The sequence below is a fragment of the Giraffa tippelskirchi genome, chromosome 8 (genome assembly GCF_054371585.1).
Source record: "Giraffa tippelskirchi isolate mGirTip1 chromosome 8, T2T-mGirTip1v1.2.pri, whole genome shotgun sequence".
Taxonomy (NCBI): domain Eukaryota; kingdom Metazoa; phylum Chordata; class Mammalia; order Artiodactyla; family Giraffidae; genus Giraffa; species Giraffa tippelskirchi.
The window spans coordinates 78,572,065-78,588,377 of record NC_137282.1 but is presented as its reverse complement, the minus strand read 5'-3'; the positions used below and the strand labels follow the sequence as shown (position 1 = coordinate 78,588,377).

The 16,313-nt window shown below is 42.5% G+C and overlaps 1 protein-coding gene, 1 long non-coding RNA gene and 1 pseudogene across 13 annotated transcripts in view; 1 reads left to right on the top strand and 2 right to left on the bottom strand.

Moving 5' to 3' along the window:
- Positions 1-3,433: 3,433 nt before the first annotated feature.
- Positions 3,434-4,517, bottom strand: LOC145518014 (heme oxygenase 1-like; annotated as a pseudogene).
- A 3,577-nt stretch (positions 4,518-8,094) lies between these two features.
- LOC145518013 (uncharacterized) lies at positions 8,095-10,804 on the bottom strand. The gene is made up of 2 exons (XR_014062513.1): positions 8,867-10,804; positions 8,095-8,805 (listed from the first exon to the last, which is right to left on the bottom strand). It is a non-coding gene; the product is annotated as an uncharacterized LOC145518013 (long non-coding RNA).
- Positions 10,182-16,313, top strand: part of GOLPH3 (golgi phosphoprotein 3) — a 72,298-nt gene continuing 66,166 nt past the window's right edge. For all 12 annotated transcript variants that reach the window (XR_014062504.1, XR_014062510.1, XR_014062503.1 and 9 more), the window contains exon 1: positions 10,182-10,714. Coding sequence is in view for 2 of the 12 variants with exons in the window: in XM_081521415.1 (XP_081377541.1) it covers positions 10,493-10,714 (222 nt within the window). In the remaining 10 variants the exon portion in view is untranslated. The remainder of the gene's footprint in view (positions 10,715-16,313) is intronic.

Sequence of the window (16,313 nt, the reverse complement as noted above, 5' to 3'; positions counted from 1 at the left end):
CTGTCTCCTGAAGCTTGCTCAAACTCATGTCCATTGAGTTGATGATGCCATCTAACCATCTTGTCCTCTGTCACCCCCTTCTCCTCCTGCCCTCAAACTTTCCCAGCATCAGGATCTTTTCTAATGAGTTGGCTCTTTGCATCAGGTGGCCAAAGTATTCAAACTTCAGCTTCAGCACCAGTCCTTCCAATGAATATTCAGGGTTGATTTCCTTTAGGATTGACTGGTTTGATCTCCCGGCTGTCCAAGGGACTCTCAAGAGTCTTCTCCAGCACCACAGTTCAAAAGCATCAGTTCTTTGGTGCTCAGCCTTCTTTATGGCCCAACTCTCACATCCATACATCACTACTGGAAAAACCATAGCTTTGACTATATGGACCTTTGCTGGTAAAGTGATATCTCATCTTTTAAATACGCTGTCTAGGTTTGTCGTAACTTTTCTTCCAAGGAGCAAGCACCCTTTAATTTCATGGCTGCAGTCACCATCTACAGTGATTTTGGAGCCCAAGAAAATAAAGTGTGTCATTGTTTCCCCATCTGTTTGCCATGAAGTGATGGGACTGGATGCCATGATCTTCATTTTCTGAATGTTGAGTTTTAAGCCAGCTTTTTCACTCTCCTCTTTCACCTTCATCAAGAGGCTCTTTAGTTCCTCTTCACTTTCTGCCATGAGGGCGGTGTCTCTTGCTTTTTCTATGATCCAACAGATGTTGGCAATTTGATCTCTCGTTCCTGTGCCTTTTCTAAATCCAGCTTGTACATCTGGAAGTTCTCAGTTCACGTACTGTTGAAGCCTGAGTTGGAACGATTTTCAGCATTACCTTGCTAGCGTGTGAGATAAGCGCAATTATGTGGTAGTTTGAACATTCTTTGGCATTGCTCTTCTTTGGAGCTGGGCTTCCCTGGTGGCTCAGATGGTAAAGAACCTGACTGCAATGCAGGAGACCCAGGTTCAGTCCCTGGGTCAGGAAAATCCCCTGGAGAAGGAAATGGCAACCTACTCAAGTATTCTTGCCTGGAGAATTCCATGGACAGAGAGCCTGGCAGCCTGAAGTCCATAAGGTCACAAAAAGTCAGATACAACTAAGTGACTAACACTTTCACTTTTTTTTTCTTTCTTTGGGATTGGAATGAAAACTGACCTTTTCCAGTCCTATGGCCACTGATGAGTTTTCCAAATTTGCTGGCATATTGAATGCAGCACTTTAACAGCATTATCTTTTAGGATTTGAAAAAGCTCAGCTGGAATTCCATCACTTTTGCTAACTTTGTTGATAATAATGCTTCCTAAGGTCCACTTGACTTCACACTCCAGGATGTCTGGCACTATGTGAGTAACCACACCATTGTGGTTATCTGGATCACTGAGATCTTTTTTGTACAGTTCTTCTGTGTTTTCTTGCCACCTCTTCTTAATCTCTTCTGCTTCTGTTAAGTCCTTACTGTTTCTGTCCTTTATTTTGTCCATCTTTGCATGAAATGTTCCCTTGGTATCTCTAATTTTCTTGAAAAGATCTCTAGTCTTTCCTATTCTCTTGTTTTCCTCTATTTTTCTGCATTGTTCACTTAAGGCTTTCTTATCTCTCCTTGCTATTCTTTGATCCCTTGAGAGCTCCTTAAACTATATAATTCTAGAATTGGTGTGACAGATTGTTACATAAAGAACTAAAAATATTTTTATAGTTTATCTAGTCTGTGTATTTCTTTGATGTTTATTTGTTTTCTTACTGTAATCTTCAATAAAGGTAAACAAAAATACCTTGTTCTACATTTGTTTAAAATTTTAAATCCTCATCCAAATTTATTGGTTAAAAACTATGAGCTTATGTTTTATTATTTCAAAAGTATGTTTATTATTCATCACCAAAGAGCAAACCTTGCTCAAGACATTTTACCTTAAAAATTAAGAAGCCCCTATTATAAAAAGTACATTTTAAAAAAATCCAAAAAAATTGTTCTCAATAATATAGTATCTTGGAACATGCTTGTAGCCAGACTTAATTCAAAGATCCTTACACTTTGTTAATAACAGATTTATTGGAATATAATCTACATACCACACAATTCATCCTTTTAAAGTCTATAATTCAGTGGTTCTCAGTATCTTCACAGAATTGTGCAACTGTCACTATTAGTTTTAGAACATTCTTATCATCCCCCAAAGAAACTTTGGACCCATTTAACAGTCATTCTCCATGCCCTTCCAGTCTCCCCAGCCCTGGGCAATCACTAATCCACTCTCCATTTCTATAGATTTGCTCATTCTAGACATTTCCTATAAAGAGAACTGCACAGTATGTGATCTTTTGTGACTGGCTCCTTTAGATAACATAAAGTCTTCAAAGTTTACCCATGCTGTAGCATGTATCAGCACTTGCGTTTTGTTGCCTAATATTTCATGATGTACATATACTACATTTTATTTATCCACATCAGTTGATGTATTTGGGTTGTTCCTACTTTTTTCCCCCTATTATTATGAATAATGGTGCTATGTATATTCACTTACAGGTTTTTGTGTAAAATACGTTTTCATTTATTTTGGGTATATACGTAGACATGGAATTGCTGGGTCATATGGTAACTTGATGTTAAAACCTTTGCCAAATGGTTTTCCAAAGTGGTGCGCTATTTTATCTTATAACAAGTACTACTCGGGTTCCAGTTTTTCCACGTTATAATGCTTGTTAATATAGGCTTTTTTTATTATAGCCATTCCAGGGGTGTGAAGTGGTATCTCATTATGGTTTTGATTTGCTCTTTCCTGATGATATTGAACATCTTTTCATTTGCTTATTGGCTATTCTTTTATCTTCTTTGGAAAGTATATACCTATACTTTGCCTATTTTTTTCAATCAGGTCATGTAGTTTATTATTTGGCATAAACGTTAGCAACCAAGGCCATGGTCCTGTTAAACAGCTCCCTCCCCAACCCTCACAACCCATCCCAACCCTGCTAGAAAAACATAATAGAACACAACAAAATACCACAGTTCAGTCTGAGATGAGAACAAAAAGTGGCTCCAACAAAAACAAGACGGAAACACAAGACACAACATCTTTGAACAGTTATATAAAAACTGCTGTGGCCCACAGGGCAGGGGGTCAAAAGGAGACCTCAGACCTAGGGCATTCAGTGGTTCAGGACAGCTGTCCCTTCTGGCTACATCTTCTGGGCTCTGCTGCAGGAACAGGACCGGGAGGGTGCTGAGGGGTTGGGCAGGACCCCTCCTCCCACTCTGAATTTCAGGTCACTGACTGGAGTGCTTGTGGTTGGGGGAGATGTCGCAGGCTCCTTCCAAAGAGAAGGACACAGGGAGACATCAGGGGCCCAATAGCTGCCTCTCCCCCGCCCCATTCCCAAAGTGAGAAAGTTAGCCGAGCCCCTCCCCAGAAAGAGTTCATCGCCCCCAGGAGCCAGCACGCTTGCATTCACATGGCATAAAGCCCCAAGTTGATCATGGTCACCAGAAAGCTGAGCGTGAGGACCCATCGCACAAGCGGAGCCTGGGAGAGGATGCTGGGCTGGGGATTCCTCCTGGTCTGCCTTGGTGGCAGTGGAGTCTTGCACCTTGCTGCCAGCTCGCCTGCGAAGGTCCGGTGTCCGCAAGTGGTCCTTGTCCTTGGCGTTGTGGGGTCAGCAGCCCCTGCAACCCCTTAAACAGCTGCATGTTGCGTAGGAAGACGGTCTTGGCCTCGTGCAGGCCCCTCTGCCCCACCTCAGGGGTCCTCTTGAGAGTGTTCATGAGGGAGCTGTACAACTAGCTGCTTGAACTCTGTGGCGCTGGTGATGTTGGGGAAAGTGAAGAAGGCCAGGCCCTCCGGAGCTGGGCAGCCCCAGGGCCTTCTGAGCAATCTTTTTGAGGACATGGCACCCCGGACGGGCACCCAAGTAGCGGGTGTAGGCGTGGGCCACCAGCAGCTCGAGCTCTTGGAGTCTCCGCACTGAGCGCTAGGTGGCCTGGGCATACGTTCTGCCCTCCTGCCCGCAGGCCCCTACCGGAAGGCCACATCCTGTTCCAGGGCGGCCCTGCGGTGCAGCCTTTCGGGGAGCTGAGGCAGGGCGTAGACCGGGCTCTCCTGGTTGTGTTCCATCTCCTCCTCCAGGGCCAAAGAGAGTGGTACTTAGACGCCATCACCAGCCTTCTGGGGTCACCCTCGCCCTTCTGACAGCTCTTCGCGAGCTCTGCTTTCTCCTCCTGGGTGTGCACCTCCGTGGTGGCCTCCTTCATGTGTGTGCGTGCTAAGTCTCTAGTCGTGTCTGACTCTTTGCCACCCTGTGAACTGTAGCCCGCCAGACTCCTCTGCTCATGGGCTTCTTCAGGCAAGAATACTGGAGTGGGTTGCTTGTGCCCTCCTCCAGGGCATCTTCCCCAACCAGCGATGAACCCCATGTCTCTTAAGTCTCTTGCATTGGCAGGTGGGTTCTTTACCACTAGAGCCACCTGGGAAGCCCGGCCTCCTTCAGGGCCTCTGACAAATCCTGGGGTATGCTGTTGGCCTGCGGGTGCTCCATCCTGCGGCTGCACTGTTCCGGCTCTGGACTGGCTTCGAGGACTTTGGCTCTAACTGCTCAGATGGAGGAGGCAGGAGGGCTACTGTCTACTCTGCCTATTTTAAACTGCATCATTGGTGTTTTTATTATTGAGTTGTAAGAGTTCTTTATATATTCTAGCTATAAGTTCTTTATCAGGTATATGATTTATAAATTTTTTTTCCCATTACACCAGTTGACTTTTGATTGTTTTTGATGGTGTCCTTTGAAGCACATTTTCTTAATGGTATTCTTTTAATAATGTTCAATTTATCTCTTTTTTGTTTTCTTTTTTTTTAATTAGTTTATTTTCTATTTTTTAACTTACAATATTGTATTTGTTTTGCCATACATTGACATGAATCCACCAACTTTTTTGTTTTCTAATTTGGGTTTTTGGTCATATCTAAGAAACCATTGCCTAATACAACAGCATGAAGATTTATGCCAATTTTCATCTAAACACTTTATATTTTTAGCTATACATTTAGGTCTTTGATCCATTTTAAGTTAATTTTTGTATATGGTATAAGGTAGGGTTTCCACTTTATTTATTTATTGGTATGTGGATAAACAGTTGTTTCTGTACCATTTGTTTTGAAAAGACTGTTCTTTCCCATTGAATTGTCTTGGCAGCCTTATTAAAAATCAACTGACCACAAATGTGAGAGTGTATTTCTATTAACTTTTGTGAGAGTGTATTTCTAGTGTATGTGTGGTCTTATATTTAATTTTTTATTAAAGTACAGTTGATTTACAATGTTGTGTGTATGTGCGGTCTTAAAGTCTATTTTGACTGATGGTTGCTGTTTACGTGATATATATTTTACCACTCTATTTTTCCCAACCTACCTGCATCTGTGGCATAACAAATTATAAGTTCAGTGTCTTAAAACAACACACATTTATAATTTCAGAGTTTCTATTGGTCAGGAATTTGGCATAGCTTAAATGGATTCTTTGCTCAGAGTCTCACAAGGTTGTGATCAAGGTATTGGCTGGGCTATATTCTCACCTAGAACTTGGAGACCCCTTCCAAGCTCATTCATACTGTTGGCATAATTTAGTTGCTTTAGTTCTCAGATTGAGACCATCAGTTCTTAGAGATTACCCCTCTCCATAGGCAGTTCTCAACACAGCTGTTTCCTCAAGAGAGTGTCTCAGCTGACTCAAATCTCTCTAATTAGAGAAGAGATGGCTCCACTTTCAAGAGAAAGTGATGATGTCACCTGATTATGCAGACCCACCCAGGATAATCTCTCTTTTGATTAACTCAGTGTGAATTTATTAAGGACCTTTATTACACCTGCAACATCCCCTCCCTTTTGCCATATTCTAGTGGTTAGAATGGGGCTTCCCTGGTGGCTCAGATGGCAAAGAATTTACCTGCAATGCAGGAGACCTGGGTTTGATCCCTGGGTTGGGAAGATCCCCTGGAGAAAGGAAAGGCTACCCACTCCAGTATTCTTGTCCTGAGAATCCCATGGACAGAGGATCCTGGTGGGCTACAGTCTATAGGGTTGCAAAGAGTCAGACATGACTGAGTGAGTTTCACACACACATACACACGGTGGTTAGAAGTAATTTACAAAATCTGCTCCCACTGAAGAAGAGGGGATCACACATACATGTAGATAGTAGGGGTGCAAGAATTATAAGGGCCATGTTGCAATTATGCCTTTGATAGATGGGAACATGGGAAGGAGCACGAATTCTCTACGTATGTTCCTTTTATCCATTTTGATTTTTGAAGTATGTGAATTTATTATCACTTACTCAAAAATAAAATTTTAGGAGACTTCTCTGGTGGTCCAGTGGTTAAGGATCTGCTTGCAATGAAGGGGATGCAGGTTCAATCCCTTGTTGGGGAACTAAGATCCCACATGCTGATGAGCAACTAAACCCAAGCACCTCAATTACTGAGCCCACCTGCCGCAACTAGAGAGTCCATGTGCCACAATAAAGCATTCTGCGTGACACAACGAAGTAAATAAGCAAATATTTAAAAAAAGATTTTGTATCTTTGAAACTTTGCATATGCTTGTCCAAAGACACATATGCAAAGTTTCAAAGACCACTTTGTGTAGCTGTTCTTATTGTAAAATCATTGCATCATTCTGAGGTCTTAGTTAAGAACAGTTAAGAACTCTGGAGGCAGGCTGTGGACTTTGGGTAAGATACTTTATCTCTTTGTGCCTTTTCTGTAAAATAAGGCTAATTATAGCACATAGGATGTTGTGAGAACTGGGTTAATCTATTAGTATCACTCAGATACTGCTGCTTGATAACACAAAATCTTAGTCGCAATTACAAGCATTTATTTCACCAAGCATCAGGCTTGCAATTTGCCAGATGTGCTTGGTTGGGCTGATTACTTAACTTCCCTGAACTTCAGTTTCTTTGCAAAAAAGATGGGTGTGTCACTCTGGGGTTCCCAGAAGGCAGGACCCAAGACAAAGGCTTTTGTGCTACTATTTTGTTACGGAGTCCATCTCCCAGGAATGAGGAGCACAGGACAGAGGGACTGAGGCTTCAAGTGGGAGAGCCATATTTAGAATATGTTGAGCTTGCTGTAGCTTAGTATCACTGAGAAGTTGTATGAACGATCTAAAAACAATCCATTAGGGAAGAGAAAGGAGAGCACTTATCCACCAGCTTGAACTGCTAACTCCTGAACATTTGGAGGTGACCCACATGGACATGAGGTATGGTACCGACAAACTGCACTGCAGGAAGCAGTTGAAGTCCACGCCTAACAGCAGCAGGACCTAATCTTCACCATTCTGGTTCGAGGTTTCGGGAAAGCATGCCTGGCACATTTCCAGCAGTCAATAAATAAATAGTCCTTGTTATCAGAAATATATATTTTGGTCTCCAAATATAATTTATTCGTCTCTTCCTTTCCTCCCTTTTCTTTGTATAGAGACAATGTGATTTTGAAGTCTACTTTGTAGAAAGTAAGTAACGAAATAATGCTAGGAAAACTCGTAAAAAAAGTGAAGTTACATAAAGTCTGAATAATTTCAAAAGTATGATACTGTTGCATGAATAGACAATGAGCATACATTTTTGTGGACAAAATACATGTAGCTATTCACTGTATTTATTATAGTATTGTTTGCAATAGCAAAGGACTGGAAACAGCCTGAATGTCCATCAACAGGGGTGTGACAAAAAAAATTATGTATGTTTATACAATAGAATATGAAGCAACTGAAAGAAATCACAAACAAGCTCTTTTTTTTTTTTTTTTTTTTCACAAACAAGCTCTTAAGTACTGATATATTTGTGTGTATATGCCCATGAATTTTAGTACCTGTAAGTTGCTCAGTTGTTTCCGACTCTTTGAGATCCCATAGACTGTAGTCCACCAGGCTCCTCTGTCCTTGGAATTCTCCAGCAAGAATATTGGAGTGGGCTGCCATTCCCTTCTCTAGGGGATTTTCCCGACTGAGGAATCAAACCTGGATCTCCTGCACTGCAGGCAGATTCTTTACTATCTGAGCCACCAGGGAAGCTCTTAGTACATATACTGCATAACAAATTATTCCAAACTTAGTAGCTGAAAACAACAAATATTTATTATTTCACTGTTTTTGAAGCCATTCAGGAATGGTTTAGCCAGGTGGTAGAGGTTCAGAAACTTTAATGAGGTTGCAATTAACACATTGGTCTTCCCTGATGGCTCAGCGGTAAAGAATCTGCCTGTAAATGCAGGGGCTACAGGAGACTTGGGTTCAATACGGGTAGGAAAGATCCCCTGGAGAAGGGAATGGCAACCCACTCCAGTATTCTTGTCTGGAGAATCCCATGGACAGAGGAGCCTGGCAGGCTATAGTTCATAGTGTCACACACTACTGAAGTGATTTAGCTCACATTCAGGGGATTCACTTCCAAGATGACTCACTCACATGGCTGTTGGGTAGGAGGCCTCAGTTCCTTCGCAACTAGGCCTCTTCATAAGGCTGCTTGAATGTCTTCATGACAGGGCAGCTGGCCTCCCTCAGATCTCAGCGAGAGGAAAGGAGAACAAGGGAGAAGTTGCAAACACGATTGTCCTGATCTAAGAAGTCACACATAGTCCTGCCTGCCACATTCAATTCCTTTGAAGAGAGTCACTGTCTGGCCCACACTCAAGGGGAGGGAAATTAGGTTTCCCCTAATCTGCTAAGGTATTTGAAAATCACCAGGGGAAGAGGGGAACAACTGGATGAACAGGGTCAGGGCTAGAAGGAAGATTTTCATTGCACCTATCTTTATACTCTTTAAACTATGTATTTGACTATATTAATCAACTAATTATATTTCTTTTATAAAGCAACATTTTAAACTATTTGCGAAAGAACTGGGAGAGGGAGGGGGGAAAGGGAAAAAAAGAGTTGAACAGGATGCCAATGAAAGAAATTGGCTGAAGTGAAATCGACCTTTGTCTAAAAAGATAGGAAAAAGGAAGGGAACATTGTGCTCATCCTGCCCTCTTCTCCCCACCCCAGATTTAGCTTCCCATTTTCCGAGACAGGGTGGTGGTGGTGGTGAAGGCCAGCGTGAGTTCTGGATAATGGGTTTGTGGAAGGAAAAGAACTCTGCAGCCAAAATGTTCCAAGCTACGGTTTTACCGTGGGCGTTTATCTCGTATTACAGTTTCAGTCCAGTTACATTCCTATCTAAATCATTCTGAAGCCACAGCCTGTGGTCAGTCCTGACTTTAAATAAAATATCGGATGGCATACAATGCCATTTCAGGATAATGTTTTATTGTATAAGTTCCACTCTTCTGGCTTTCCAACGCCCTCCCCTCAGGTTTGACATCTATTCTTTAACAGAACGTGCACAGTCAAGCACGCCAAGAGGATTTAACATAGTAATTAAATTGAAAGATTTAATGTGTGCAAAGACGTGGCGTGAAACCCAACAGGTTTACTGTCTCTATAAAAAGCTCGTTAAGGTTGACTGTACTGACCTGTGCAGTGCTAACTGTACTCACTGCGCCCGGGTCGGCAGGAGGGACAAAGTTTTACAAACCAAACTATTCAATTTGTTCTAACCTCTCTCTTCATACCGTAATACACCTAGAAAAACTAAAAGTTCGCTTTCAGGCTATTTAAACGCAGCTGCTCCTTCTGAAAGGTCTGGGAATGTGGGCAGAGAGAGCGTTCTCTCCACGCTCCATCGGCGGTGAGGAAAGTCCTTCCAGAGTCTCACCGGGACACTAGACTCCAAGCCCGGCCCCCGCAGCCCCGGCCGACGCCTACTCCGAGGAGAAGTGGGTGTCTGGGGTGCTGTGGGCGCAGCTCCAAACGGATCAGGGTTCGCCCTCGCGAGGCCAAGGCTGCCCCGATTCGTTGAGGCCTTTCCAATGTCTACTTTCAGGCCCGGCTCCGTAGGGGACACAGGGGAAGGCGGGCAGAGGAAGAACACGTCACGGGAGCGGGGCGCGGGCCGGGCGATGCAGGGACTCCAAGGAAACGGCGAGGGCTGGGGGAGTCCCAGGGGCCGGGGAGCCCCAGGGGCCGGGAGCGGGGTCCTTGGCCGCAGGCCCTTACTCCCGCCCACTCCTCGGCCCCCGGGTCCCTGCCCGCCGCTTCCGGCGCCCTCCGGGCCCGCCCCGCGCCGTCCGTGCCACATCCTCCAGTGACGTCAGCCGGCGCCGCCATATTGGAAAGGCGCCGCCGCCGCCGCTTCTTCCTCAGCCGCTTCCTCCTTTACCGCCTCCGTCTGGCTCCGGCTGCCTTGCGGCCGCGGCCACAAAAAGGATAGAGCCTCTCGTCCGCCCCACCGACGCCGGGCCCACCCGCTCCCCGTCGGCCCGTCTCCTCATGACTGCACCCGGCCCCGCTGCCGACGGACGTCTCCCCGGTGCCCGGTCTTAACACGGAAGCGCGGGTCGGGGGCCGCGGAGGGAGGAGGAGGGAGACCCGGCAGGTCCTGCGTCCCTCTCGGCCCGGCGCGGCGGAGCCATGACCTCGCTGACCCAGCGCAGCTCCGGGCTGGTGCAGCGGCGTACCGAGGCCTCCCGCAACGCCGCCGACAAGGAGCGGGCGGGCGGCGGCGGCGGCAACGACGAGGACGACGCGCAGAGCTGTCGCGACGAGCAGGACGACGACGACAAGGGCGACTCCAAGGAAACGCGGCTGACCCTGATGGAGGAGGTGCTCCTGCTGGGCCTCAAGGACCGAGAGGTGCGGGCAGGGCGGGGGCGGACGGTGCAGGGCCCGGGCGCCAGGCGGGAGCCCGGCTACTGGCTCCGCGCGTCTGCTCTCCGAGCTCCCGAGCTCCGCGCGCGGAAGCTGCCGGCTCACCCTCCCGCACTGATTGCTTGGATTTCCCTTTCTGGTTTCTTAATCATTCCTTTCATTTGGGCTCCGCGGCGGTCTGTTGCGTCCTCGCTTTTTTTCCGCGTGTTTAACCCAGGTCAGCCTCCTGGTACAGTTCCCATAGAGGGCAGGTTAGCGTGAAACACCTGGAACTACCAGCGCCCTGAACCCCTAGGTTCTGCAGGTTTTAGGACCTGGAAGGGGTCCACTGATCTGCTTTCTGTAGACTAACAAGAAAGAACAACTACTTAAGGTGTATTTGGAAATTTTGAAAAATTTCCGTGAAATGGTAATGGAGGCGAAAGTTTTATTTTCACTGTTAAAGTCCAACAAAATTCTCAATGCAGCGGTATTGAGAATTCTCAATTCTCCTGCAAAATGACTTTCTAGGTAAACATGCTTTGGGTGACAGATTATTTTTATAATTTTATCATTTCGTCAGTTTTACTGTCCTCAAAAAAAAGTTTTGCAGTCTCAGTCAAGGAGAGACTTTTTCGTGGGGGTGCTTGAAATGCTAGGTTTGTGACTTGATGAAAGGCCTCAGCGTTTCGATAGATACGTGTGTTCTCACTTTGAAACAATTACTTTCACGCTTATACGTTGTGAAAATGTTTACACATAGAGGAGTTGGGAAAAATGCTACGGTGGACACCTGTATACTCACCTAGGTTCTATAATTAACATTTTGCTGTATTTGCTTTATCATGTGTCTATATGCAAAGCTGATTATTTTTAGAGACCTGCCGAGGGTCAGACAGATGAATGGATATTGTATAAATCATGTACGGTGAGGGGTCCCAGAAGCTTGTTATATCTCTCTATGGAAACTACAGACAGCACATTTTGAGAGTCAGATACGAAAATATCTAAGTTTTTTGTTTCTAAATAGTTTTCCCAATTCACAGAGATGGGCAAAAAAAATCCATGTTAAGACAACTTCGTCATCTTTCTCCAAAATTTATCAGGTGTAGGTGTTTTATATGGATTGTTTGTGGACTGCCGATATTTAGTAATCTAATGAGTTAAAGTTTACCTTGATGGGAATGTCTAGAGTTACCTAGGTTTCCAGTTTGCCTAGGTCTTTCTGATGATCACTTGATGTTCCTCTGGCCACGAAAAGGACCCAATATCCGTCTTTTAGTTCCTGAGTTATGATGCAACCAGGCTGTATATGAAATTTCTTTTTTCTCTTTGGGAAACAAACTAGAGGTATAGTGTCCTAGACATGTGATTTTAGAAAGTATTCTTATAAAAGGTTTTTTCAGCTTCAGAGTTTAGAATCTTGGTAATAAACGTTTTTATCTTTTTTTTCTGGGACAAAAGTAACATTGTAAAAAATAGTAAAAGAAAAAAGCAAAATGAAGAAAACAAGTCTCATCCATATTCCTCAGTGAATATCTGGTTTATAAGTTTTGAGACTTTTCTTTGTGGATATATTCTTTGTATAAAACTAAAACTTAAAAGCTAAACCAAAACTAGCTTTTGGACTTCTGAGTCACTGTAAATGAGAAATTAGAGTGAGAAAGTACCTTTTTGTTTTTTTAAGTATGTGTTACTCTGAATGTGGCAGCCCACTGCAGTATTGCCGGGGGAATTCCATGGACAGAGAAGCCTGGCGGGTTAACAGTCCCTGAGGTCCTAGAAGTCTTACACTACTGAGCGATGTTTGAGCTGAAGCATATTAACATGCTGTTTTCCCTTGATTGGTTTTCATGAGGATAATCTAAAGAATTTATTTGTTGCAACTTCATAGTGCTTACAAAATCTAGAAAATTTGAAGTTCTTTGGTGGCAGGTAATTGAGGCCATCTGTTGCGTTTGTGTCAGGAGTCACTATACTCTGCCACGTCATGGCCAAGGTCCAGATGCTAATTCTGATCATTTCAGCAATCACAGAGGGAAGGAAACTTTTTTCCCTTTAGCAGGCAAGTTGTTGGAATTGTGGTGGTGGGCGGGGTTGAGACTTTGCATTGCTTTAGAGTTAGGTTTTAGGGATTAACTTGTGTTTCCCCAGTCCTCATATCTTTACATAATAACTAGCCCTGGCAACTCATGCATTTGTATCTTTGTCTTTTGGAGATCCCACGTCCCTCCTCTCCTCCCTTCCGCCCCCTCCTGTCTTCTACTTGTATCATTCTTTTTAGGGGACAGGAATTACTTTCATGTAGGTTCTACGCATTTATGCTTTTTAATGCTAGGTTTTAGCTTATTAAATTTAATGTTAACAAATTCTAAATTTTAGCTGTAATTTAGAGCTCACTGCTTTAACTTTTTATTATTTTAACTTAATATCCATCTTTGTCATAGCTGGGTACTTTTAAGATACTCAGAAGCTAAATTCAAAGGTTATGTTTATCATTAATAATGGATACACTTTATATATTTGTGAGCTAACCTTAGATAGATAATAGTTGCTCAGTCCTTTCCAACTCTTTGTGACCCCCATGGACTGTAACCTCTGTCCAGGGATTCTCTGGGCAAAAGTACTGGAGTGAGCAGCCATTCCCTTCTCCGGGGGATCTTCCCAACCCAGTAATCAAACCTGGGTCTTCCACATTGCAGGCAGATTCTTTACCATCTGAGGCACCTGGGAAGCCCTAGAGCTAACCTTACTTGAAATCAAAACAAGGAAAATTTTAAAGAAATTGTGAGAGGTGAAATTAGTTTGATTTTATTTTATTTTTTAATAATGCTTAGACTAATGGCTTGTGAAAAATACTTGTTGAATAATAAACCTACAGAAAAGTGCACGTGAGTGTGAAGAATTTTCGCAAACTGAACACACCTGTTGAACCAACACCTACATCAAGAAGCAGAACCTGAGCAGCTCTCTAGAAGCCCCACTTGATTTCCCTTTCCAGTCACTGTCTGGTCCTCAGGGGCCACCACTTGCTTGACTTGAGATTTCAGCATAGAGTTTCCCCCTTTTTTGTACTTTCATTTGTATCTTTTGTAAAGCAAGTTTGTGACTTGCTTGTTTGAGGTTGTCATTTGTTCATTCTCATTTTATTATCAACTTTTAACACATTTACAATCTACAGTATTTAAAAAAATTGTTTAACTCATATCCTGAATCTAGTATTCTCCTCGCCTGTTTACTAAATGGAAGGCTCAGCTTGCCTGCCAGTGAGCAGATGGTCTGGCTTCAGATTACCTATTAGGGATAACTCTGAAGTTATTGTGAATTTCATTTCAGATTTTTTTTACCAATGATTTTCCTTTCTGTCTTATTAAAACACAGATGCCTGGGCCCCTCTGGGGGTTCGATGCTCAAAGTAGGGCAGAGGACATAAGTATTGAAGTAAATAATGAGAAGCCCACAACAAGATGGCAGATAGGTTTAAACTTGAATTCAACTTCCAAATAATTAGCAAGATTTCTGCAATCTCTCCTGTGTTTAAGAGGAAGAGACAGCAAACAAGCTAGGTGTGTCCGCCCCCCCCCCAACTATTTGATTTTTCCGTAGATGCCTCCTATAGTCATTGTTTTCTGAATGCCTCATTGAGAATTAAGTGAAATAACTGGTGTCATATACTTTTAAATATCTTCATTCATGGAACATCTTAGTGCTTTAAAGTTGGATTTGATTATATTAAATGACCAGGTATAATTTAGAGTGGAATGTGGAATAGCAGAGTGGAAAGATGTGGTGTAGTCTTGATCTGAGGTATATCCTTTGCTTTCCATGTTATTCAAATGCTCTGAGCCTCGGAGCTCTCTAAAATGAAGACATAGACCTCTCCTGTAGTTTTGATGACTGTTGTGGACATTTCTTGCTTTACCCTTCACATTGTCTCTTAAGGTTTTATTTTGCCTCTAGGGTGTTTCCCAATTGTATATATCCCCGGGATGCCCTGTTGAAGCATTCACCTCTTCCTTTTAGTAATGTAGTCAGACCTAGACTTGTCCAACCAGATGTTTTCTCCTTGGACTTGGGATCTTGAGAGCAGAACAAGAGGTTGTGGGGATTTTTGAGGACCTGTCGGTGGAGTGTCAGTGTGTGGGTACGATTGTTCTCTGACTTGGTTGTTTTAGGTTCCTTCTCCCTAGCCCTATGGTGCTTGTCTTTTCCATCCTGATTGCCCAGGCATCTTTCAATTTTGTAAGCTTTAAGAACCTTCCAGTAAAGTCCCTTTTTAAATATTGCCAGCGTCAGTTTTTGATGTTTTGAATGCTTGCAGGTAAGAACCTTAATGTGTTAATTTAACCCTGTATCTTGAAAAATAAGTAGATGCTTGAGCTGGATAATACACACTTAGGGTAAAATAGTTAAGTTTAACTAAAATGATAGAACTGACTTTTGTGTGACTTAAATTCGCTCTAAAGGGTAATCCAAAAGTGTTCCATTTTTGTAGTTTCCCAAGGTTTCTACTTACTTATTAAGATGGATAACTTTTTAGAAATAATTCTCCTTCCTGTACATGGAGTAATACACGTATCTGCATGTCAAATCTGTTAATGAGAAATTCATTCAATACTCATTATTTAAAGATGTGTTAAGATTTTAGTAATTTAAAGTATAATAGACTTCTAAGTTTTAGAATTTTGTTATTCCTTTAATAAAAATAATGTGCTCTTTATATTTTTGAATGATTTGAATGATCATTTATTTTTTCAGGTGCATTTAAGAGTACACACATATGAAATATTAGTTATAAAATTAGTTTTTGGAGTTCATTGAACCACTTGATTGTATCTTTTACATAAGATTTTATATGAATGAAATTACTTTTCTTCAGGGTTCTCTCACAGTGTGGCCAAAATATTGATTCATTTTATATGTCATACTGACATTTGACATTTATTCATTTTAAACCATCTGAGCATTCCTGTATGGATCATTTGCGATTATCTTTTAGAATTACACTTTAAAGTTATTTTGATCAAATATTTAGGCATACTTTTTGACATTGAAAGAGATAACCTATTAACAGTCATCGTCCACTCATATGTAAATCTCAAAAGACTGTAAAATGCATTATACTTGTCCAGTTACGTTGTGTTCAACTTGGCCCAAAACTGCTTTATGTACAAGCAAACTTTCTGCTTTGTATCCGCATAATTTTTCTATTAATCAGAGTAAATTGTATCACTCAGAGTTTCTGTAGTCTTTGTTTAGGGGATTTTATTTTCACAGGAGTGTCCTTTTGAAGCCACTCAAAGAGATGGCTTGTCCTCCCCCTGTTTCTTCCATTTAATGAGTCGTGACAAGTAACAAAGGAGAGAATCCGACTTCATTTTGAAATTGATGCCAGTGGCTTTAGGTTTCTCTGGTCAAAGCTTGAAAGACGGCCACCTGTTTCAATAGTATTGTACAGTATTATAATCTAGTGAATCTTGAGGTTTTAAATTAGGTATTAAAGATATATATATATAGTAGGGCATTATTTTATTCATATTATCTTGTCTTACTAGTAGTTTGCTAAATCTCTGATCTGCAAGAATACAATTAATATTAAAGTACA